This window comes from Glycine max, chromosome 14 (genome assembly GCF_000004515.6).
Source record: "Glycine max cultivar Williams 82 chromosome 14, Glycine_max_v4.0, whole genome shotgun sequence".
NCBI lineage: Eukaryota > Viridiplantae > Streptophyta > Magnoliopsida > Fabales > Fabaceae > Glycine > Glycine max.
In genome coordinates, this window is record NC_038250.2 from 42,227,921 (window position 1) to 42,251,814 (window position 23,894).

Sequence of the window (23,894 nt, forward strand, 5' to 3'; positions counted from 1 at the left end):
CTGAAGAAAAATCCGTCTCCTTGGTCTGACCTCCATACACAAACAGTTAAAGAAATCAAAGTCAAAGTCCAATCCATAAAATGTCTGTATCTTCCTATTCCACAGACATTTAAAATTGTCGAAACTGATGCTTCAGACATAGGTTATGGTGGCATCCTCAAACAAAGAGTCCATGGCCAAGATCATGTCATTGCATATACATCAAAACATTAGAATCCTGCACAATTAAAATATTCAACTGTTAAAAAGGAAGTTTTAGCAATTGTTTTGTGCATTTTCAAATTTCAATCGGATTTATTAAACCAAAATTTTTTAATCAGAGTTGATTGTAAATCAGCCAAAGATATTTTACAAAAAGATGTCAAAAACCTTGCCTCAAAACAAATTTTTGCAAGATGGCAAACAATTCTAAGTGTCTTTGATTTTGACATAGAATACATCAAGGGCCCCTCAAATTCATTACCTAACTACCTTACCCGTGAATTCTTACAGAAAAGTGGTAATGCCTCCTAAGGCATCGGGAATCTCCCTAAGGGGAGGAAGAAGTACAGGCAAAGGAGCCAGACTGGCTCTTCCAGAGCCAACCATTAAGAAATCATCAACCTCTTATGGGTCACCAACCTAGGCTGGGTCATCTACCCAGAAAACCAATTTAGAAGGGTCATCAACCCAGATTGTCTCAATCAAACCTGGGCCATCCACTCAGGAATCTCCCAAACCGGCAACCGCCAAACAAACATCGGCCGACTATGCATGGCCAATTGAAACCCTTCAAGCCCTTCAAGACATGGGTCTAACCAAATTTCCAAAAATAATAAAAAAAATCCTTGGCAGACATTACCTCAGAATCTGATGATGAATCTGAATCAAATTTACAAACAATGATCCAAAATACATCAATGACGGAAACAGCCACCAATCCTAAAGGGAAACTACCTTTAGCCAAAGCTCAAACACCACCTACCAAACAAACTAACAATTATATTTATAAAAATAAATTTACAACTGTTTTGCAGATGGAACCTGAATTTTGGGGCAAAAATCCCTTCATGACGACGACCTAGGCTTTCCCACCAACATTTCACTACAAACCAACCACCATCCTGAAGACAAGAACTTTTTATGAATTGATTTTGGTAGATTCAAACTCAGTATCTATCAAAAATTTCAAAGACCCAAAAGACCAAACATTAAACACCCACTTGACAATCCAAATACTAAAAGTTCTTCAACCAAGACACTTTGGTTTGGACTTGAACAAAGGAAAAAGATTTTTAGTTCCATTTGATCCGGTAGGTTATACCTATAGGGATTATGTTGATGCTTGGACTAAGGTGTTTTGGCACCAAAATACCCGCTTTAAGCATTCATGGCTGATATATTTCAAGACCAATACAATTTACAATTTTCCCAATTGGTTTTTGCAATGGTGGGACTTCTTTGGACCAATCCCAAAGATATTCCCAGAAACAGTCCAACAAGGATTTGCTCAATTTGAGAGACAATACAATTCGCAGGAATCACGAATTCCAGCAGATCTTAAATACTTTTCAAGCTTTGCACTGTCATGGATCTTCTCATGGCAATATCGTTATAGCAAGACTGAAAAGACAAACCAATATCCATCACTACAAAGACACGCGTTTGTAAAATGGTGGACACAATTTGACTAATCCAAAGCGGATCCAGAACAAGTAAAACTCTGGTTCCAATCCCATCTAGAATTCCTCAAAGCCGCTGATCCAGAAACTTCTGTGTTTTTGAACCAAAAGTCTCATCTGGCACCATCTTTAGCAGGATTGAAATCAAAGGAGGTCTTAGCTAAAAATCTAAAGGAAGTTTTGCAAATGTTACAGCAGGAAGAAGAAGGTTCATCCTGAAATAAGGAAGAAACAAGTTCTGCTGAAGAAGAAGAAGAAGACCCTTTTTACCAAAACGAAGATGATTGTTTTGGTATCTGTTTAGATTAAATTTAATTTCGGTCACAAAACCGTCTGTATGTAATTAATGTGTAATTAATGCTGGACAATACTACCTGTCCTGTAGCCATTAAAGTCCCGGTCAAAACTACTTGTCTTGTAACAAACAGTCAAATAGTCCCGGTCAAAACTACCGGCAACTACCGGTCTTAGATTTTTGGCTATATAAGGAGTCCTCAAGTATGTTGTGAGGCACCCTTTCATTTGGCCATTTTCAGGTTTCTGAAGAGAGGTGCTCTGAAACAAGATTTTTGTAAGCGCTTCTTTCAAGTTTCAATAAATTTCTATTTTCATCCCTCTTCTATCTCTTTACCGATCCTGTGCGGCTCTACCGCCGCTTCAGTTTCTTTGTTTATGAAAACCTGTGATTTGTAAGCCGGTCTCCGATGTACCCTTGACATCTGTTTTACAAGTTTATATTTTCATTTCCATTTATCATACTGCATTCTTACTTCCTATCTGTCCGTTTGATCTTATTCCGCTGACCTCTCTCTCTCTCTCTCTCTCTCTCTCTCTCTCTCTATATATATATATATATATATATATATATATATATATATACACACACACATTTTATTAATTAAGGAAAAAGACTTATAATTCCACTTTAGCTTTATCTAGTTTAAATTTTTTGAAACTTTTTTTTTAAAAACAAATATTAGATTAAATTCTTTTTTTAAAATAAATAAATTTGATCCTGTGGCCAGTTGTGGTTTTTTTACTCAAAACATTCGACATATTATTTTCAATCTAAATATAAGGATACTTAAGTTGAAATTGGGAAATGAAATAATTTTAAAGATTAAAAGTGAGAAATTTAGTGAAAATTTGATAAAATAATAAGATACAAGATAAAGTTTTTTTTAACAGGTTTGACAAAGAAATCAAAATAATATATATATATATATATATATATATATATTAAAAGGCAATTTGAAAAATATATTGCATAAGTACTGAACGAATAAGAACAATAAATTACAAACACATAATAACAACAATAATAATAATAATAAGTCACAATCTATTATTAACGTCCAAATATATTTGTCACACTTTATATACTTTCGGGAATTAAATTTTACATTTTCATCTTTCAGGGACGCATTTATCAGTTGAACGAGAAGACGAATAATCAAAAAAATATTATGACAAATATGTCTCTATACTGACAATTCACGTTAACAATCATTTCAGTGACAAATTTGTCCCTTTGTGCCACATAGGCTATTTTATTAACGGTGACAGACGGAAGTTAACGGTCGGATATATTTGTCGCACTTTTTACACTTTTATGACTAAATTTTATATTTTTATCTTTTAGGGACATATTTGTCACCAAATTACACATTGAGAGACAAAAGTAACTATTTATCTTATAAAATATTTGATCAAATTCGATCCAGGCAAATATTCTATGAATAATTAGGTGAGTTCATGTTTTTTCTTTCTAGAGGTGCATACCTCAACACATAAGCTGTTTGAAGAACATATTAATTAGTTTTATAAGTTATATCTAAATCTTTAACTATCGGCTAGCACTGTGAACTCCCTCCAACTTTGCTAGCGTGGACTAATAAGAGGTGTTGTAAAATAACATCAAGTCCGGTGCTTTAGGATTTTTTTTTCCTCAACAAATAAAAGATATGACAAAAGGGTACAAAGGATACCCAAACCTATTTATAAGAAGAATATGTATCTATCTAAATGTTCCCCGCCAAGTGCTTTGGGATTGTAAAGTAAGCTACAAAGGTAACCACTTAAAAACCCTTACTGAGTCCTCATAATGCATGATCCACGGATGAGAATTTTCTGCTCAAGGGATTTTATGATTTTTTTAAAAATACTATACCTCGAATCTCCAACAATATATATATATACACACACATGTGTGTGTGTGTTTTTATCATGAATGGCCTATGGTTAAAACATATAAGAGGCATGTAAATTTTTAAGAAGTCACATGGTTTCTCTTCTTACTCTCATAAAAATAGCCTTCCCACTAGATAAGACTCCTACAAAATTTTCAATTATTTTTAAAATTATTTATTTCTCAATTATTAATGATTTTAAGTAATTGAAAGGGCTTATAATAATATAATCTTTTATCATTTTCTTTATTATTTTTATGGAGATTAATGTTAATATTACATTCTAAATTTTTATTTTTATAATATCAACCTTTATGATTATAATATTTTTTATACATTAATTTGTATTTCTTTATAAAAAAATTGTTTTTGCATTTTTCAAACTTATTTTTCTATGATTTTTAGTGTATGAAAACTTGTACAATCTTCTAATATATGTCTTCGAGATAAAAAAAAAAAATTATACAATCTTGAACGTTGGTATTTTTATGAATTTTGCAATTCCTTTTCTATAATCTTGAAGTTTTTATAATTTTTGCAAAATACGATTACTTAATTTCATTAAAAAATTCATAGAAAATTTAGATTTTTTTTCATATTCTCATGCCAATTTTATTTCATATAATTAATGTTTCTTGTATTTTTTTTTCTCAAAAAGTTATGAATACATTTTCCATTTTTTTAATTAAGTAACAAACAAGGTATACAAATTGTAACAAAAAAGATACTACCAAAAAATTTGTTTCCAAATATAAATACTTTTAACTAATTTGTTCCAAAATTACCCTAAATTATTGGAATTCACCAAAAACTGAATACATTATCAGAAATTGAACCAAAATGACTTAGGTGCACGTGCACCTAAAACTCATGCAAAGATCAATCTTTTATTAACTTGAATCCACCAGTTTTTAACTTCTCAAAGTTAAATTTAAATAATTTCAGTTGCATACTTACAATATATCAACTCTTTCATGCACATTAAGCTCTGGATAAAATTACCCCAGAAAAGAAAAAATGGAATGGGGTAGTTCACATGAAGCACGAAGAATAAACTGTTAGTTCCACAACCATCCATTACCACTTGGAAACCAACTGTGTAAGTGTCATTGAATGTGTTTTTCTTCTTTAAACTAAGGAGTAAATATTAGTGCTTAGCACACATTTGATTTAAGTTTATGTTGGAAAAAAGCTTTCTGAGAGCTGTTAAAAGAAATAAAATGAATGATTATTTCTCAAAAAGTATTTAGCGAACATACACTTATGTGTAAAGGTGATATTACTTACTGAGCCCATATCAATGGGTGAATTCTTGTTAACTATTCTGAGAAGAAAATTTTGTTGAAAGGTTGCAAATTAAGATCACTTCCCTTTAGCATCTATGAACATGGCTCGAGTCCAGTGCTCAACATCCTCACTTTGCGATGGTGGGGGAGGAAAAGTGGGATGCTCAACAATATCCCACCCTTCAATTAGGCACTCATTTTTGCCGTCAGATAAATCAGCGGCATAAAGAAAACTACCAGTAGAACTTGGCAGATAATTTTCAATTCTCTGCAAAAGTAAAGTATAAAATCCATTTGTGAATAACACATTATTCGACAATGATAATTTATTCTGCCCAGGTACACAAATCATCAATATTCCAGTAATAAACTAGGTATTAGTTGAAAGTAATAATTTTGCTTACAAAAGCCCCATCCAAGGGATACTGGTACATACAGTCCTACTCTACACAAACCAAATAGAAGTGAGTTAGGGAGTTAGTTAAGACTGTTAGGTATAGATTAATTAGTCAGGCGGTGAGTTAGGTAAATAAATAGAGGAATGTAGGGGACGGGGATTCATTCAGTCTGGTATCATTTGAGAATCGAGTTCTTGCTTTTTATGAAGGGAAACCCCTTGGAGGATAGATATCCCTCCTATTTTCCATTGTTTCCATTCAATTTGACAAATTTTTCTTTTTTTCCTATTTCTATTTTTGGTTCCTAACCCTTACATTATTAGAGAATTTCCAAATCAGCACTCCTCCCCAAGGATGGCTTGAAAAGGCAAAAAAACAAGAACGCTTGCAAAGATTAAAACATAATGGTGGCTGAAAATAACAGACTATATTAACCAATGTAGCTAATGTAAGTCCAGGAAGAGAGCAAACTACAGCCTGCTTCATTCTGCTTTACATAAGCATTTTAATTATAAAACAAGATAAAAAAAAATAGTGTAACAAGAAAATAAAAATGCAGGTCTCTAAAATGGCCTTAAAAGTTAACTTAGAACGAACTTGTATTTAGTGAATATTGAAGGATTGTGGTTATGAATAAAAAAAATGGAAGAAAAGAATTTCCCCCTGAATGTTTTTCAGGCAATTCCAAGAAATCCCCAACATAAGCACTTGTTTAAATTAGAAAGCGATCAATCAAAGATGCTAAACCATAAAAAGATCAATTAACACTGTCAACATTTTCTTCCAAATTAGAAATGATGAGAACCTTTACCGTTGTGGGCACAGAATGTGCACTTTCCAGCAAAGTAGTTGATGAAATAGCCGAATTCATATTCCAAACAGACTTGTTCAATTGTTGAACTTGCTTGCATGTCCTGAATTGGAGGAAAAAGGAGAGAGAAATTCAGGCACAAATGCTATCTGCATTCAATACAAGTGGATGTTACAGTGAACTTTGAGTGAAAATTATAATGCTACTGCAAACAGAAACCATTTTACTCAAAGGTGAGAAGCCTTATAAGCACTAATGAAAAGGGGTTTGTCCTTCATACTGGGGCGCAGAACTGCAATTAAACAACTACATATATATTTATAGAATATGTATCGTAAAGAGATAATTAAGACAAGTTACATAGTTACAAAAGCGGGCACTATAAGCACTAATGAAAAGGGGAGAGTAGATTGCGTAGTTTTTAATCCAGTGGAAAGGAGGGAAACCAACATTGGAGGAAGTTGTTAAGAGGGAACTCATGATAAATAAATAATATCTTTGAAGATTTGATCTTTAACCAGGCCGAATGGCATCATGTGATCATGTAATCAACCTCAGCAAGAGGGATAAGGCTTTTGTTGTTGTAACTAATTGATATATCAATGCTTCTTAAGACATCAGAATTCTGTCAGAATAAGGTTAATTTGTAAAAAATTACTAACATTTTTACAATGTGTATAAAGTATCATGAAATAAATATAACAATACCTAGAGCGAGCCATTTTCAAGGAAAAAACAGATCGAACTTCCTTGGATGATGCGAGTGTTGCCAATAACTTTGCAAAAGCCTCAAATGTAGATGCCTCAGAAGGGACATCTAAACACAGGGAGTTGTAACAGTAAGCTGTGATGCAGACTACGCTTTTCTTTAGAAGTGAAATTCCTTTCTGCAAATCTTTGTGTGTTTGAACAGAATGCGAAGAAGCCAAAGAATAATTAAAGCTAGTACTCCCAGATGAATCTAGGCGATGCCTCCTCTCAGATTCCACCGAAGCAACTCCAAAATTGCTTGAGCTTCTCTCAGACCATGAGTTTTCTCCGTCAGTAGAGCAATAATTTTGGCGAGGTATAAAAAGGGGATATTCATTGCTGAAAACAAGAAAGTATATCAGGCTAAAGTCATTACTCCTGATTGTTAGATTAATATATGTTTTATGTGTTTTACATGTACCTTTGTGTTATTATTTTATATGTCTGTACTAGTACTACTCTTTTCTCTTTTCACTTGCTGTAACTGTTTGATCAGGGGGTTGCAGTCTGCACCCTCTCATCTCATGTACTTGTTGACCTTTGGTCTTATTATATATGTATGGGAAGTTTCAGCTGAGTGGTGAGACCCTCAAGCTTTATAATCAAATCTGGTTCTGAACTTGGTATCAAAGCGGGTCGATCTCGCTCTGCCTGCCGTATGCTGTCGCCCATTATCTCCTGCCAACATCACTGCCGCCAGCCACCGCCATTTTTTCCAGTGATCACTGGATCTGGTGTGCCTCACCAAGCATGGCCCAGCCCAGAAGGTTTCAAAGTCCGAAACCCTATAACTCACCATCATGTGCGTCATTTCTCCGCAACTCTGTCAAGCACATGCTGCTCACGCGCTGGTCTCTGGTTACCAGAACTCAGGTGCAACAACACAGTCAGGGTCGTCAGCCTCTTCAGGTCTAGTTTCAATCTTCAGATCATCATTTCTTTGCTGTTTAGAAAGTGTGTCTGGTTTTCCGTGCATGTACAGTAGCTGTTTGACTGTGAAGTTGGGTTTCAAGAGCTCGGTTGTTTCTGTTTTCTATCACAGGAACAAAATATAAGCCAAGATTTTCTACTAAGGAATATCAAGAATATTTGAGGCTGAAATCCAGCAGCCAAGCTCAATTATGTTCTGTGCCTAGTGTTTCAACAGCTTGTATTTCTTAATTATTGGACAGTCAAGATCCATGGGTAATCGATTCAGGTGCTTCAGATCATATTTCTGGTAATGTTTCTTTGTTTAGTTCTTTGTCTTCTCCAAAGTTTCCTCATCTCATAACCTTAGCCAATGGTGATAAGGTAGCTTCTAAAGGTGTTGGTCAAATTTCAGTGTCTGCTTCTCTAAACTTGGAATCTGTTCTCTTTGTTCCTAATTGTCCCTTTAATTTGATCTCTTTAAGTCAGTTAACCAAGTCTTTAAATTGTTCTGTAACATTCTATGCTGATTTGTTTGTTATACAGGAACATGGTACGGGTCAAACAACTGGAGTAGGACATGAATCACGAGGACTTTACTACCTAGAAACTAATTCTTCTGTCCTGTTTAGTAGCCCCATCTCCCAAACTCATTCATGATCGTTTATGTCATCCAAATTTGTCAAAATAGAAGAAAATGGTTTCTGGCTTAGTAAACTACAAATATTAGAATATGAGTCATGCCAATTATCAAACATGTCAGGTCTTCTTTTCCAAAGCAAACTGAACCATGATGCACTTCTCCCTTTTCCACCATTCATTTAGATATTTGGGGTCCAAGTTGTGTTACCTTTTTTGGGTTCATATATTTTGTCACCTTTATTGATGAAACATTCAAGATGTACTTGGGTGTATTTAATGAAGGATAGATCTGAACTTTTGTCTACTTTTATATCCTTCTTCAATGAAATCAAGAACCAATTTGGAAGTTATTAAAGTTCTTCGAAGTGATAATGCCAAAGAATATTTCTCTTCCGCCCTTTCTTCTTTTTTATCCTCACAGGGCGTTTTGCATCAATCTACTTGTCCCCATACACCACAACAAAATGGAATAACAGAAAGGAAAAATAGACATTTGGTTGAGACTGCTGGCACCTTATTGCTCAATGCAAATATTCCTGTTCATTATTGGGGTTATGCAGTTCTCAATACTAACTTTCTCATAAATGGAATTCCATATTCGACACTTGATAATAAGATTCCTCTTTCCGTTATCTCTCCAAATGAACCCTTATATCATTTGTCTCCTCGTGTTTTTGGTTGTACTTGTTTTGTCCATGATGTCTCTTTGAGGTTGGACAAGCTTTCTGAAAGGACAATTAAATGTGTTTTCCTTGGGTACCCCATCTTCAGAAAAGGTATCCATGTTATTTTCCAAACACTTAGAGGTTATACATGTCTGTTGATGCTACCTTCTTCGAAGAAACCCCTTTCTTCTCATCTCCCATGCAAGATTCCAATCCTATACAACAGGTATTACGTATCCCATCCTTCAATCCAATAGTGTCTCCTACCTATAAGACTTCTAACCAAGAAGAAAATCAAAACCATTCTCTAATTGAAGTCCATCTCCTACTCAAAATCATTCTCCAACTAAAAGTCCATCTACTCTCATCACATCTCAACATAGGACACAAGGAAATGATACATTACAAGGCGAGTCACTTGATTCATGTTCTTCTCTATTAGCCACCCCTATGATGGATCCTCATGATTAAAGTCTTGGTTGGCCTATTGCTCTTAGAAAAGGTATTCGATCTACTCGAAATTCTCATCCCATTTATTTGAGTTATCATCACTTGTCTTCATCGTATGTCTCCTTTGTATCTTCTATGCCTTCTATTGCTATTACCAAAAATGTCTATGGAGCACTTGATCACCCTAGATTGTGACAAGTCATGATTGTTGAAATGCAAGCTCTTGAAAACAGTAGCACATGGGAGCAGGTTCCTCTTCCCCAGGCAATAAGAAAATTGGATGTCTATGGGTCTATGCTATTAAGGTTGGCCCCAATGGTGAGGTTGATCATCTTAAAGCAAGATTAGTGGCCAAAAGATACACTCAAATAAATGGTCTTGATTACAGTGACACATTTTCTCTGTGGCCAAAATTACCACACGATGCGACACTTCTTTGCCATGGCTGCCATTCGCCATTGGCCTCTATGATTTAAAAAATGATTTTCTTCATGGTGATCTAGATGAGAAGATTTACATGGAGCAACCTCCTAAGGTTTGTTGCTCAAGGGGAATATGGTTTAGTTTGTAAATTGCATAGATCTCTCTATGGGCTCAAGCAATCTCCACGAGCCTGGTTTGGAAAATTTATTCACATTGTGGAGGCTTTTGGGCTGAAATGTCATTGTGGAGGCTTTTGGGCTAAAATGTAGTGAAGCGGATCATTCAATTTTTTATTGTCATGCATCTCTTGGAAAGTGTGTCTACCTTGTGATCTATGTGGATGACATAGTTATCACTGGGAATGATGTTGCTAAAATCTCTCAGCTGAAAATGCACTTGTCTAGTCATTTTCAGACTAAAGACCTTGGGTCTCTTAAATACTTTCTTGGTATTGACGTAGCTCTGTCACAGGAAGGCATTGTGGTCTCACAAAGGAAGTATGCTCTTGATATTTTAGAAGAAACAGGCATGACTAATTGAAGATCCATTGATAGTCCTATGGACCCAAATCAAAAGTTAATGGCAGACCAAGGTGAACCATACTCAGATCCAGAAAGATATAGAAGACTGGTGGGAAAGCTTATTTATCTCACAATTATAAGGCCTGACATCTCTTTTGCAGTTGGTGTGGTTAGTCAACTCATGCAGGATCCTCATGTTGATCACTGGAAGGCTGTGATTCACATTCTCCAGTATATTAAAAAGGCTCCAGGACAAGGATTGCTGTATGAGGATAAAGGAAATATCCAAATCTCTGGGTATTGTGATGCTGATTGGGATGGATGCTCCATAGACAGAAGGTCCACCGCTGGATATTGTGTATCCATTGGAGGCAACATTATCTCTTGGAAGAGCAAGAAATAGAACACTGTTGCTTGGTCTAGTGCAGAAGCAGAATATAGAGTTATGGCCACAACCACTTGTGAATTAATGAGGATCAAACAATTTCTTCAAGAATTAAGTTGTGAATTTCAGCCAATGAAGTTGTATTGTGATAATCAGGCAGCTCACCACATTGTTTCTAATCCAGTGTTTCAAGAGAGGACTAAACATATAGAGATTGATTGTCATTTTGTGAGAGAGAAGTTGTTGTCCAAGGAGAATAGTACAAAGTTTGTCAGCTCAAATGATCAACTTGCATATATTTTGACTAAATCCTAGAGGGGGTCTCGGATTCAATTTATATGCTCCAGCTTGAGGGGGAGTGTCAGATTAATATATATTTTATGTGTTATACATTTACCTTTGTGTTATTATTTTATATGTCTGTACTACTCTCTTAACTGTTTGATCAGGGGGTTGCAGTCTGCACCCTCTCATCTCATGTACTTGTTGACCTTTGGTCTTATTATATATGTATGGAAAGTTTCAGCTGAGTGGTGAAACACTCAAGATTTATCATCAAATCTGGTTCTGAACTCTGATAAACCATGCAAATATAATTTCAGCCAAAATACCTCCTTGAGGAAGGACGTGCATCCCAATAAGAATCTCGTTGCCATATCCGAGAGCAAGAACCCTGAGGTGAAGTTAAAAAATATATTCATTAAATTACAAATTTACAATATTATGCCCCATTCCAGAGAAAAAAAGAAGACAAAAATGTATCATTAAGCCCACATAGATGGATTAGCCATGAACAAGAAGTATGAAAAAGTAAATGAGAATATAAATTGGAGAAGGAAAAGGATTAGAGTTAGATACTTCAAACATTAAATCACGTTTTGCATACATCAAAACCCAGTGATATTATACATTTGGAAAAAGCTCAAGCTTGATCTTATGTACATTCAATGATTCAATAGAAGATATGAAAACATGCTAAAAATTATTTTTTCCAACAAGTTTTTTTTTTTTTCCAGACTCATGTCAAACATGCAACAAGTTAAAATCTTAAAAATATATAAGCATCAAAAGCAACAGAAAACACTAGCACCAAAAGGACAGCATATGGAACAATCTCAATAATTTCCATAAAGGAATACTTTTATGTGGATTGCAGTAGCAGTGTAGCACCCTATAGGTTAAAAGAGAAATGCTAGCACACACTTTTGAGCACAATATTATTGGTTAAAATTTATTGGAAATATCAATTTTGTGAGTCTTGCTTCTTATTTAATGTGTTCCACTCATGATTTATCTAGTTTCCAATAAATTTTAAGCAACAGTAAAGAGTGTGTTGTGTGGCTAGCAGCCTAGCACTCCTCAAGTTAAAATTGTATCAACATTAAACATGTGAATTTTATTGCTATATTAATATTCAACAACCATCAAATGAAGTTTTTTTTGAGTAGCCATCAAATGAAGATGGACAAGATAACCATGCTAGAATGAATATTTTGAATACATCATAAGACATAATTTTAAAGGAAACAGTAATCAATTGCTTGGACACTAACATGATGCTTACCGCAAAACCTGAGTTATGAAGTGCTGGGGCAGCCAAGTTGTGAATAACAAGATTTAGAAGTTGCACCATGTATCTGCTTTGCATAATACAAAACATGAAAATAACCAATTACTATATAACAACTAACAAGAATTTTCAAATTTCTAATTTATGAAACAATAAGGATTTATTACCACGGGATGAAACAACTGAAATAGAATATGAAGCAATGTTGTTAATGGCGGAAAGCCAAAAATCCGCCATAAAAATATGGCAGATGGCGTAGCGGAAAATGGCGGATGTCATGGCCGACAAAAAAAAAATATACATATATATAAACTCATTGAAATTGAAAAAAACAATGGATTGCATTCAAATAAACTAAAAAAGTTTAAAAAGTTTCATGAGTTGATACAATAACCAAGTAGAAAAAAAATAAAAATGGGACTGTCAAAAATAAAAAGAGGGTGTCAAATAGAAAAAAAAAGATGCAAACATAAAAAACGGGTGTCAAACAGCAAAAACAAAATTAAACAAAAAAAAATCTAGCGCACCACTGAACTTGTGCCGCGACGTTCGCCGCCGATCGTGCGGGTGTGGGGTTGGTGCGGCGTCGCCTTCACGGGGTCGTCTGCCGGTGCTCGTCGCCGCCGTGGGGTCATGCGCTGGTGCTCGTCGCTGCTGGGTCGTGCGGGGGGAACGCGGGCTCGTCGCTGCTGGGCTGCGTTCTCCGTACGGGGTGTTGCTCCTGGTCGCGTGGGAGGGTTGCGTTCTGTGCTGTGCAGCGTGAGAGGGCTGCGCTTTTGAACAAAATATCGGGTAGGGTTGGGTCGGGTCAGCCCAACTCCTACCGCGCAAAGAAAAAGCAAAAAAACCTGTTATTTTCCGCCATAATTGCCATGACTGCCATGACTATGGCGGCCGCCATGGCGCCGCCATACGAAACCCGCCACGCCACCGCTATTCGGTGGCGTTTTTTCAAATTTCTGCCACGCCAAACCGCCATGGCACCGCCATTGCTGCCATTCGACAACACTGATATGAAGATACATTGCAATTTTAAGAATAAAATGAAGTATTGCCTACCCAAAGCACTTGTAAAAATGCATTATGTATGCACATAAACCTTAGACAAAAGAAAAAAAACTGCCTACCCCAAAGAAGTGGAAAGCTCTTCTGATGGAACAGAGTGGGGATCAAGTGCTCGAGGTAATCGTGCATTGCAAATTTGATCATATTGACCACTACAACCATCCCTTCTCTCTCCCTCTATGACCACCTGACCCAAGAAGGACATGAGCACCATAGACATGTTTGAAAGGGGCATAATAATAGAGCGGTATAACACTACAGTTGTCTTCATTCTTACAATATGATACATTGATAGAAAATGATTGTGAAACAATACATTACTTGAGTCCAAAAACTTACCAATAAAGAAAATAGTTGCCTTGCATCTCAAATGTTTCTCCTAAAGGGAACCTTATTATTCTTAAATTTTAATCACATCAAACCAATCTTTTATACCTTTATCTTCCCAAGTCAAAACACAAATCTCAACAATGTCTTTTCCAGTGTGATAGAATTATTATTACCGTTTCCTTGAGAAAATACATATAAAAACCATAAAAAAAAAAAGAAATCTCAAGCAGTCAAACAATTTATAATGTATGCAACCATTTTTCTTGAGATATTTAAAAAAACAATTTAGGTCTTTAATGTGCAAGGAAATGGAATTTTGCAGGTAGTGATAATCAAGATTCTACCAAGGATCTAAAGGGGAGAAGGCACATAAATAATGTGATCATAACATGAACGATATGCCTATATACAAAATTCTATTTTAACACAAGCAGGTGTGCACACATAAAATAACATGTATGAAAAATAACCTTTAAATCACTACTAATATTTGATTAAAGTATTATAAACTGAAAATGCATAAAGTCAGTCACACACAAAGGAACATTTTAAAAGCAGTAAAATAGAGAAACAGTGAAGAACTGGGTCTACAATGATAAGAAAGCATAAAGAGATTTGTTTGGGGAGCAGAAACAGGAATTATGAGACAAAGAGGAACAGAGATCAGTGGTGGACTGAGAGCAGTCAAGTGATGGAAGGAGGTCAGTGAGGTCTCAGTCGGAGGTCAGTTTTCTCAACCTGTAAGAGTCTTGGGTCTCCCAGCACATGAAGATCAATGATGTAACTGATTTCATGATCTTCCTTGGCCATCCGACATCAATCTCAGAAGGAATGATGATTACATCCATGTTCATCAATAACAGAACATCCACGTAATTTGTGTGCCTAATCTGAACCAGTTCCTATCATTGTCCTACCAAAATATGATAAAAGGAATGATGATTACATTTCATTCCCAGTTCCTTTCCTTCAGAAGTCATTTCATTCACAGTGCCACACATATTCTGATATTCATCTTAACCTGCTTAAATAGCCCCCAATGAGTTCAGAAATTAATTATGCATTTTAAAATTTTGATAATTTTGTTGAGTGTTAAATAACTTATGCATTAGGCAATTTTTTTAGATGGATAAAAAACCATATAGAATTTGGTAAATACACTCTTCCAAAGTGATTACGCTGATTGCCCTAAAGTGATAAGATGGAATAGGTGTTTGAAGAACAAATAGTGAGCTGCCCAAGCAATTATCTATTACAAATTCACAATGCACATGATTACTGTAAAGAACTCAAGTCCCACTACATTCTACCCCTAGAGGCGGTAATAAGCATAATATCCTGAGAATCTCAAAAGGAAATCTAACTTCATAAATCGCATATTCCTTGAGATAAACCAACAAAACATTGATCATCAAAGGTTTATATTACCCGGCGTTGTGGGAACAACTTGCATATCTGTTTTATGACCACAGACTCTTTATGAAGAAGCTCAGAGGTAATCGCCACCTGCAAAATAAAAATATAAGGATAAATTTGAGGTTCCTAGAGAAACAGCAGATATGCCATATATGATTTTAGAAAGAAAGCATCAAAGGAACATAAATCTTCAACCTTGACATGTGATAGAACATTAAGGAAATGCAGATCAGTTTTAAATATTAATTTATATATCATACTGTTTTATGTCAAAAGCCAATATTAAAATATAATACACAAAAACAATATACAAATATTGGAAGTATAATAAACAAGCAGTGCTCACATGCCCTAAGCTCTGGGTGCATATAAGATTAGGATAGAATTTCTCCAGCTGTTCCACTCGATTCTTTTCCAACTGCAAAGAGTAAAATAAATCATCCAGCATCTTCATAAACGTTTGAGCACATTATAATAAATCATCCATCATGACCATAGCAATAACATTAGCACAGTAATGTCAAAAACATGAAATGAAATACCGTAGAAAGGGCAGATTCAAGCAACCCATATTTAAGTTTTAGATCAGCAGACATGGTCTCTATCTTAGCTCTTCCTGTAATGTTAATCATTATTTTAGGTTCAAAGACTGAAATTTGCATCTAGAAATTCATGTTGGTATATGAAGGTTTCTAACCTTGAGTAACTTGTTCTTTACTCTGACGAAGTTTCTCCTTCAACCTTGCAAGCTTTTCATGTTGAAGCACTCTCCAATTTGCTTGATCATCTCCCTTTCCCTAATCAACATATTGCACAAAAGAATTACTTCAACTGAAAACCAAAGTCACAAGGAGCCTTGCAAAAATATAAGATTGTAGCAACCAGCACTTAATGGGAAATTGCAAACTGAATAGAAGTCAAACAACAGGAAATAGGCATGCTATTTAACCCAGTTATGAGTTTAATAGGTTCGGTCTCTTGAGAGCATGAATAGGTATTAGTTTTGATCTGGGATGCAAGTGAACTCCTATATGGCTGCCATAGTAAAGATATAACATATTGGGTACACTTGGGAATTTCTTCCTTTCAGTGCCCCCATTGAATTTTAGGTCTCTTTAAATTGCTTGATGTATTTATTTTAATTTTTTCATGTTACATTTTACATATACCCACCCTAAGCTTTAAAAACTCTGTTGCAATCCATGCATTTAAAATATAATGGAAGAGGAATATATTCATTTTCAAGACTCTACTAACTTAGGATCACATTTTTTTTTTCATCAACCTACTTAGGATGACGCGATTTTGAGTATTACAAGGCAAGCCATAATTCAAACCTTGCGGACAAGAACTTCGCTCAATTTTAAGTACAACGAATCTCGACGGTCTTTCAGTAACTTTAATGAAGTATTATACTCATTCAACCTGCCAAGACAAAAACATCATCAACAGCAAAATAAATAAACAAATCACTCAATCAAATATAAAAAAAATGCATTATCCAAAAAAAATCGCGCTGAAATTTTTTTAAAAATACACAAATTATAAAGGTAGCATGTTGAGCTTGATTAACAAAGTTCCAAAACCTAAATCATATATTAATCAAGTAATTCAATAATTAACTGATTAATCAAAGCATAAATATACCTGTAGTTGACACAGATGGAACAAATGGAAGCTTGATTCGAATTCTCGCATATGGCACAGTTACTAGTTTTCCTCGCCATCTCCAGCTTCTCACAAAGGAAGAACGCGTCGTGTCGTGTAGATAAAGCCTTCGAGTTAGCGAAACAAAACTATGGAGGAACTGCGATTTTGCGTTGAATAGGGTCAATTATCGGTTTCGGAAACGCATTGGCGATGAAGAAATTTGATGAGTGAGAAGAAACAAAGGGAAAGTGGAACTTCGAAAACTCTAGCACAATCGATGAAGATGATCGCGGAAACAATGGCCACGCACCCGCTTGCATCTCCGTTTTCCATTGTAAATAATCTAATAAGATTCATAAGATAAGATTATAATCTCGATTATTTTTTAATTAAATTAAATAACTCTCAATGAGCATAAGATTATCTAGTTTATTTTTTATTTTAAATTTTAAAAGTTAAAAAAGAGATTTAATTTGGAAAATAGTTTTTAAGATTATTTTTATCGAATAAGTTTCCGTTATTATTTATTTTAAGAAATAGTTTTTTTTTTGTCTGAGGTTTAAACCTATGATTCATACAAACTACTTTATTCTTCAAATTTCTCATCTCTTATGACTAAACTATTCTACTCCACACAATTTTGATGAATATTATATATAAAAGTAAATCTCCAGTTACGTAAATTTTAACTTTCTTATTATATAAATTTTAATTTTGTCATTTAATAAGAATTGACATAATTTTTATTTATAAAATTATCTTCATATATATATATATATGTATATATATATATATATATATATATATAAAGATAATTATATAAATAAAAAAATATTAAAATTCACCTTGGAGAAATAAGTTGGTTACCTGTTTGGAGAATTCATAGGTTAAGGTAGGTTCTCTCATGGAAAAAAGCTCTTAAATATACTTTGTTATATGGAGATTTATATAAGAGAACAATCACTTATCATTAAAATGTATTAACTCAAAAGAGACTCTCGGAATTTTGGGAGAAGTCCATCAGGACTTATGAGGATCCCATAGGTGATGACTTAAGATGAGATGGTTGATTTATAGGCACGACTAATTTTTGCAGACTATATTGATTCACTGTGTCAAATATGCTCAGGGTTTTGAGGAAGATTTGGACCATTAAAAAAGGTCCCACCAGAAGAACTTCATAGCATCATTAAACATTGGTAAGATTTATCCAAATTCTTCTAAAGGTCACGGTTTTATTATTGCTGTTGCAGATTATTTTACAAAATGGGTTGAGGCTCAGACAATGATCTTCGTGAGTCAAGATGATGTGATAGCTTTTATTCTAAACAAAATCATATGTAGGTTTGGGATTCCTGAGACCTTATGACTGACCAAGGCACTAAATTCTCAAGCGACAAAGTGGTGGCATTCACCCAATAGTTTAGCATTAAGTTAATTCATTCCACTCCTTATTATGCCCCAGTGAATGGACAAGTAGAAGCAACCAATAAAATTATCATAGATTTAATAAATAAAAAATATAGAGGACAAGCCTAAAAAATAGCATGAAACATTGCTTGAGGCCTTATGGGTCTATAGGAATACGAAGAATAATGTCACGACTATTAGAACATTTAGGCTAACCTATGGGCAAGATGGTGTGTTACCCTTAGAAGTCAATGCAAAGTCACTTAGGGTGACTAAGTAGAATCTCATGTTAACTAATGATTATGAAAGAGTATTAATCATAGAACTAGAAATGATTAATGAAGATCTCCTGATGGCTTATGAAAATACTAGACGTAATAAAGAAAAAGGTTGCACGACATTACAATAAACATGCGCACAAGAGGACCTTTGTCAAAGGCTATTTGGTTTGGAAAACCATTTTGCCAATTGGCTCGGAAGATCCGAAGTCTAACAAATGGTGGCCAACTTGGAAAAGCCTTTTTATAATTAGCCAAGTACTATCAGACCTCATAAGGCTAGTGTTTCTCTCAATCCTACAAATATTTTTGGTAAAAGTATTTCAATTATAGAAATTAAATAGTAAAATTTCCAACTTTGCACATCATCTTAGTCAATGCTATTATACATGCACAATATGAATTTCTAAGGATTTTATTAGACTTGTAATGTGATTGGGCTAACAAAGAAATCATGATTTTTCTAGGATTCAAAACTTAGGATCTAGGAGATCATTCATTCCCCCATATTATTAACAAACCACAACTTAACAATTTTTCACAACACCAACCTTTTTGTTTTGCTACTCTTTTCAGCACATTCATTTTCTTTGATGATGGTTTACCCTAACTTTTATTCTTTAAAGTAACTTTTTTTTTTTTTTTTGCAAATAGCGCTCATACTAGGCTGGAGTAAAACCATGTTTTGTGACTCAATTTAACTATGTTGTTTATTCATTTTCCTGCAATAGAAAATCACCTAAAAATATTCTCCCAAATTTGTCTGGATCCATTAGTACTCTCCTACAACCTAAGAAAGGGTAGTTAGTAAATAACACATTTTGGGCTTGTGTTCCACTCACAAAAAATTTACATTAGGCTCAAAAAGGATGCAAGGGATACATTCATTCACAGGATGACTTTTTGGCTAAGAAGCTGAATAATAACAAATAAGGTCATGATTATCTCCACATCATACATACATTTCAAGCAATCCAAAAATCATGCAAAATCAAGAAATTAAAACTAGTTGTTCTCTCACAATTTAAAGATCACACAACTTACCGGTTTTCATTGAAGTATTCAGGTTCTTATTCCAAGCTTTTTTGTCAAAAATACTAACTTTTTCATTCTTGTACTATTAGTTCACACTCCATCACTTACACTGACGTCTGCTTGCACGAGAATCAACAATTCACGAAAATACTCATTAGTATGCAATTAGTCTTACTCATGCAATCGATTAACTCAAAATGTGATGCAACCAAGTATCAAGTTCCTACTTCTCTATCATGCATTGAACTAAACTAAAACTATTAAATGACTGAATTTAAACTACTGAAATTGAATTGTCCTAAATGCAAGAAATTAAAATGAAAATAAAATAAAACCAACGAAAATGAAAACAAAACAAAATAAATAAAGACAAATAAAGAAAATTAAAGAAAAATTATGATCAAAATGAACCTCAATTCTGTGTGGGCCCTGGATCCCAAGCTTCATGAGCAGTAGTGATGTCTGCAACATAATCATCATTAGCTCCATCATCTGTGGCATCATCATCACCAACGCTAGAGGTGTCTCCCCCTGATAGAGAGAAGCTGGACTCTTGGCCAAGCAACTTGTACAGGCATTGGGTCGCTTCTTATCACTTCACTCATGCAAGACATTCCTATAGTTTTCTTAACCTCCTAGAGCTAAGGCAAGCACACATTATTATTGAAATAAATTAAACACAACTCCTACAGTGTTAATATGAATAGGATTGTCAAGAGATGACTGTACCGGGGTGTTCTCAACAAATTTCTTGTGCTTGAGTAGTGAGTCGTCCCAAGGAACTAGTGGGCTTATGAGGGGAGACTAAAAGTAACCTTGAAGGACCTCATTTGGTTTCAAAATTGGCAAGGTGTCAACTAGTTTTGCAAGAGCTGCTAAAGGACCTTTATGGCTATTGCTAGTTGGTCTCCAGATGACTTCGATTGGTGGAAATCAAGTATTGCTTGTGGCTCCTTAATTTTTTTCCTTGTTCTTCTCTTTCTCCTTTTTGAACCTCTTCTTTTAAGCACGGTTAACACATAAAAGGGTCAGTCAACATGTCAGGAGATAAACATGGTTACCAATCTTTAAGAACAATTAAGACTTGTTCAAAGACCTCTGGGCTCTCACGTTATCACTTCTAAGCCAACCTAGAAGCTGAAGTCTAGAGGGTTGTCATCTAGCAGTCCTAGCCAAGTAAGAAGTTGGTTGAATCTTTGGAGACTTCAATAGTGCTTCTACATCAGCAAGCTCAGATTCAACTAAACCCACTGATTGAGTTATAACAAAATTATAAGAAATGTTGAAAAGTGAAAAGACCAAAAAATATACAAAGAAAATTATGAAATACCTTGAGAAGGGCTAGGACTTAGAGGTACTTGCTGCTTGGCATGACATTTAAAAGGAGTTGTGTTAGGTTTCTCTTCATCTCTAAAGACATCATCAATGAGCATTCAAGATACTTAACCGATTCAAGGAACAAGGTGGTCGTAATCACTCTCTATCATTTAGAAAACAAGTTGACATTTTTGGGATTGTCGGCATAGCAATAGTACACAAACAAATGAAGTTTGGTGTTAATGTCTTCCAATAATGTAGATACTCCATTCGACTAACAAAAGGTACGAAGGTCGACTAGGAGAACCACTAGGTATATGGTTGGTTTAGGGGTTGATTGGATCAATCCAAACAACTTGGCAAAGCATTAAGGATAGTATACCTCAACAATTATTTTATTGTTCCTAAAGGTGGGTTTCACTTTGTACAGTAATCCCCTAGTCGTCAAAGTTGAAGCCCAATTGTTGAGTTGAAACTTTGCCTTCCTTGAGGGTGCTCGTGTGCATTAAAATCTAAGTAGGACCTATCAATTGATGGTGTAGGGGAGTGAGAGAATAACGAATCCCAAAGTCAGTTGTTTATAGCCAGTTGGCGATGGCAAAGGGTAAAGCTTTAGAAGTAGGAAAGCATAGGCATAATGAGTATCACTTTCTTGGATATTAAACCAGGAAACACTAAGGTATAAAATGTTTAGGAAATAAAGTCATTCCCACAAAACCAAAAACCAAAGGGGTCCAACAATTGTGTTAATTCAAAATTGTTGTCTTCAAGATTGGCAAGGAGGTCGAAGATGCCTCGATACAGAGTAAAGAGCAACAACTGACCTAAACCTAAGAAATGACCAAAAGTGACAACTATAACACCCTAATTTCTAAGATTGAAATTATACCTTAATTATTTTATTTCTTTATTTTATAAATCACATTAGTCCATTGTATTTTTACCAACATGTATAACTAAGAAAACATGAACTGGAATTTTAGTGAATTTTTTAAGCTTTTCATTAGTTGCTTCCTAAAGTCAATACCACATAATAGAAAAAATGAATCATTCATATTTTCGAAAATAACACGTAACATAGTGTTGCTTAGAAGCTTACTTCCCAAATATTAGAAGTGGAATAAAAGAAATAACACATGACTAAATTACAAAATATATAAATATGCATAAGCTTTTCCCTAAGTAAAGTAACGGGTACAATCTTAGGGTACAATTTTATATAAGAACAAAGTAGATGACAAAATATACACATATGCAAAAGTATTGAAGCCTAGGCCTACTAAATCATAACATATAAAAGAAAAGGCCCTAAACTTAGAGCAATCATCTCTAACACCCAACCCGGTTTGGAAGCTACAGAAAAGCATAAGTTAGTAGGCGTTGGCTCATAACAAATATACCTAAGAAAGTGATCCACGCCTCTGGTCACGTCGAGTATCCACCACCTCCAAGTTCGCTCATCCTAAACACAGACTAATTTAGGGGTGAGCACCGAATCCTCGTCTTCCATACGATCCTAAAAATAAAAATGTAAGGGGTGAGTCTTTCCACTTCATTAGCCAAAACACAGAGAGACCTAACATAAGTCAAGACATACAAGGCTAACAACCACTGTGTTATGGTTATCTACTAGATCTCACATGCACCCTAAGGCATCCCTTTTCACTATCTCAACATACGTGCCACACTGGCCAACTGCCACTGGAACTCCCAAAAAACAATGGTCTTACAACATTTTAGTATTGGATGACTGTTGGAAGGACACCTTTTACCACGGTACAATGGCAACTCTCACCAACTAACGATGATTGTATTTTTGTCAGGGTTGCCAAGTCAATCAAGTGAAATTACATCGCAACTGAGCAACGCACCCTTCAAGGTCAATATTCCTTACACTTCACCTCCCAATGTACCCATTGTGGTCATCTGTTACCCTAAGCACGGATTACTCAACACACTCCTCACTGGAATTTAATATCATTATCGTTGTGGGGTCTTGTGAAGCACGATACCAGATGACGACGAAATGGAGAATGATCCGAGACATACCCTCAGCTTTATCAACATAAGTGAGTAAGGACCTCTTCCCTTGATGCATGAAATATGTTAGGCTCGCACAAAGACAAGTGTACCCTACACAATAGTAACAGTGGACTCGAAAGTGTGTATATCAAACCCAAAGGACTGTTTGTATTCCCAATTAATCAAGTTTATTAAACTAATAGTAAAGATGAATAAAAAGATGATTTAAATATTGTTATGGTTTTGGTTTTTATAAGAAAGCAAAATAAAAAAAATAAAGAAAAGGTTTAAGTAAGGATAAGAATAACCAGGGGTTATGACTCACTAGTACCAATTTTCCCCCAATCCTAGTCCTAATGAAATTTCTTCCCCTAGTTAATTACTGATTCATAAAATCAATTAAAACCTATGATCAAGGTTAAAAGCCGCTCTTTGGCTTAAATAAATATTCCAATGATCATGAATCTATCAATTTAAGTCAAATGATAAAATCAATTCTAGGGAAGATTAATTAATCTATCGGAGATTATCCAAATAGTTTGATCGTGCAATTTGGTATAAAACATTCTCTGCCTAGATCTACCAATTACATGTAGATGTTCACTAATACGTAATCGATTGAGTATTAGAATGGATGGTTCCAAATAAGACTAAAAATATGAAGAAAACTAATTAACATAAAACAATAAGGTATTCCATTAAGAACAAGGA

At 34.8% G+C, this 23,894-nt stretch overlaps 1 protein-coding gene across 2 annotated transcripts; it reads right to left on the minus strand.

The window, feature by feature from the left end:
• Positions 1 to 5,056: 5,056 nt before the first annotated feature.
• LOC100776426 (uncharacterized) lies at positions 5,057 to 17,491 on the minus strand. Of its 2 annotated transcripts, XM_006596253.4 has the most exons (13): positions 17,119 to 17,463; positions 16,809 to 16,896; positions 16,169 to 16,268; positions 16,014 to 16,087; positions 15,818 to 15,889; positions 15,484 to 15,561; positions 13,788 to 13,912; positions 12,655 to 12,727; positions 11,702 to 11,763; positions 7,054 to 7,434; positions 6,346 to 6,448; positions 5,541 to 5,581; positions 5,057 to 5,404 (listed from the first exon to the last, which is right to left on the minus strand). In XM_006596253.4, the coding sequence occupies exons 1-13, from the start codon at positions 17,196 to 17,198 to the stop codon at positions 5,323 to 5,325; spliced, it is 1,359 nt and encodes a 452-aa protein (XP_006596316.1). In that variant the 5' UTR covers positions 17,199 to 17,463; the 3' UTR covers positions 5,057 to 5,322. The 2 variants fall into 2 exon arrangements, with proteins under 2 accessions (XP_006596316.1, XP_003544777.1); XM_003544729.5 differs by lacking the exon at positions 5,541 to 5,581 and having other exon boundaries at positions 17,119 to 17,491.
• Positions 17,492 to 23,894: the final 6,403 nt, after the last annotated feature.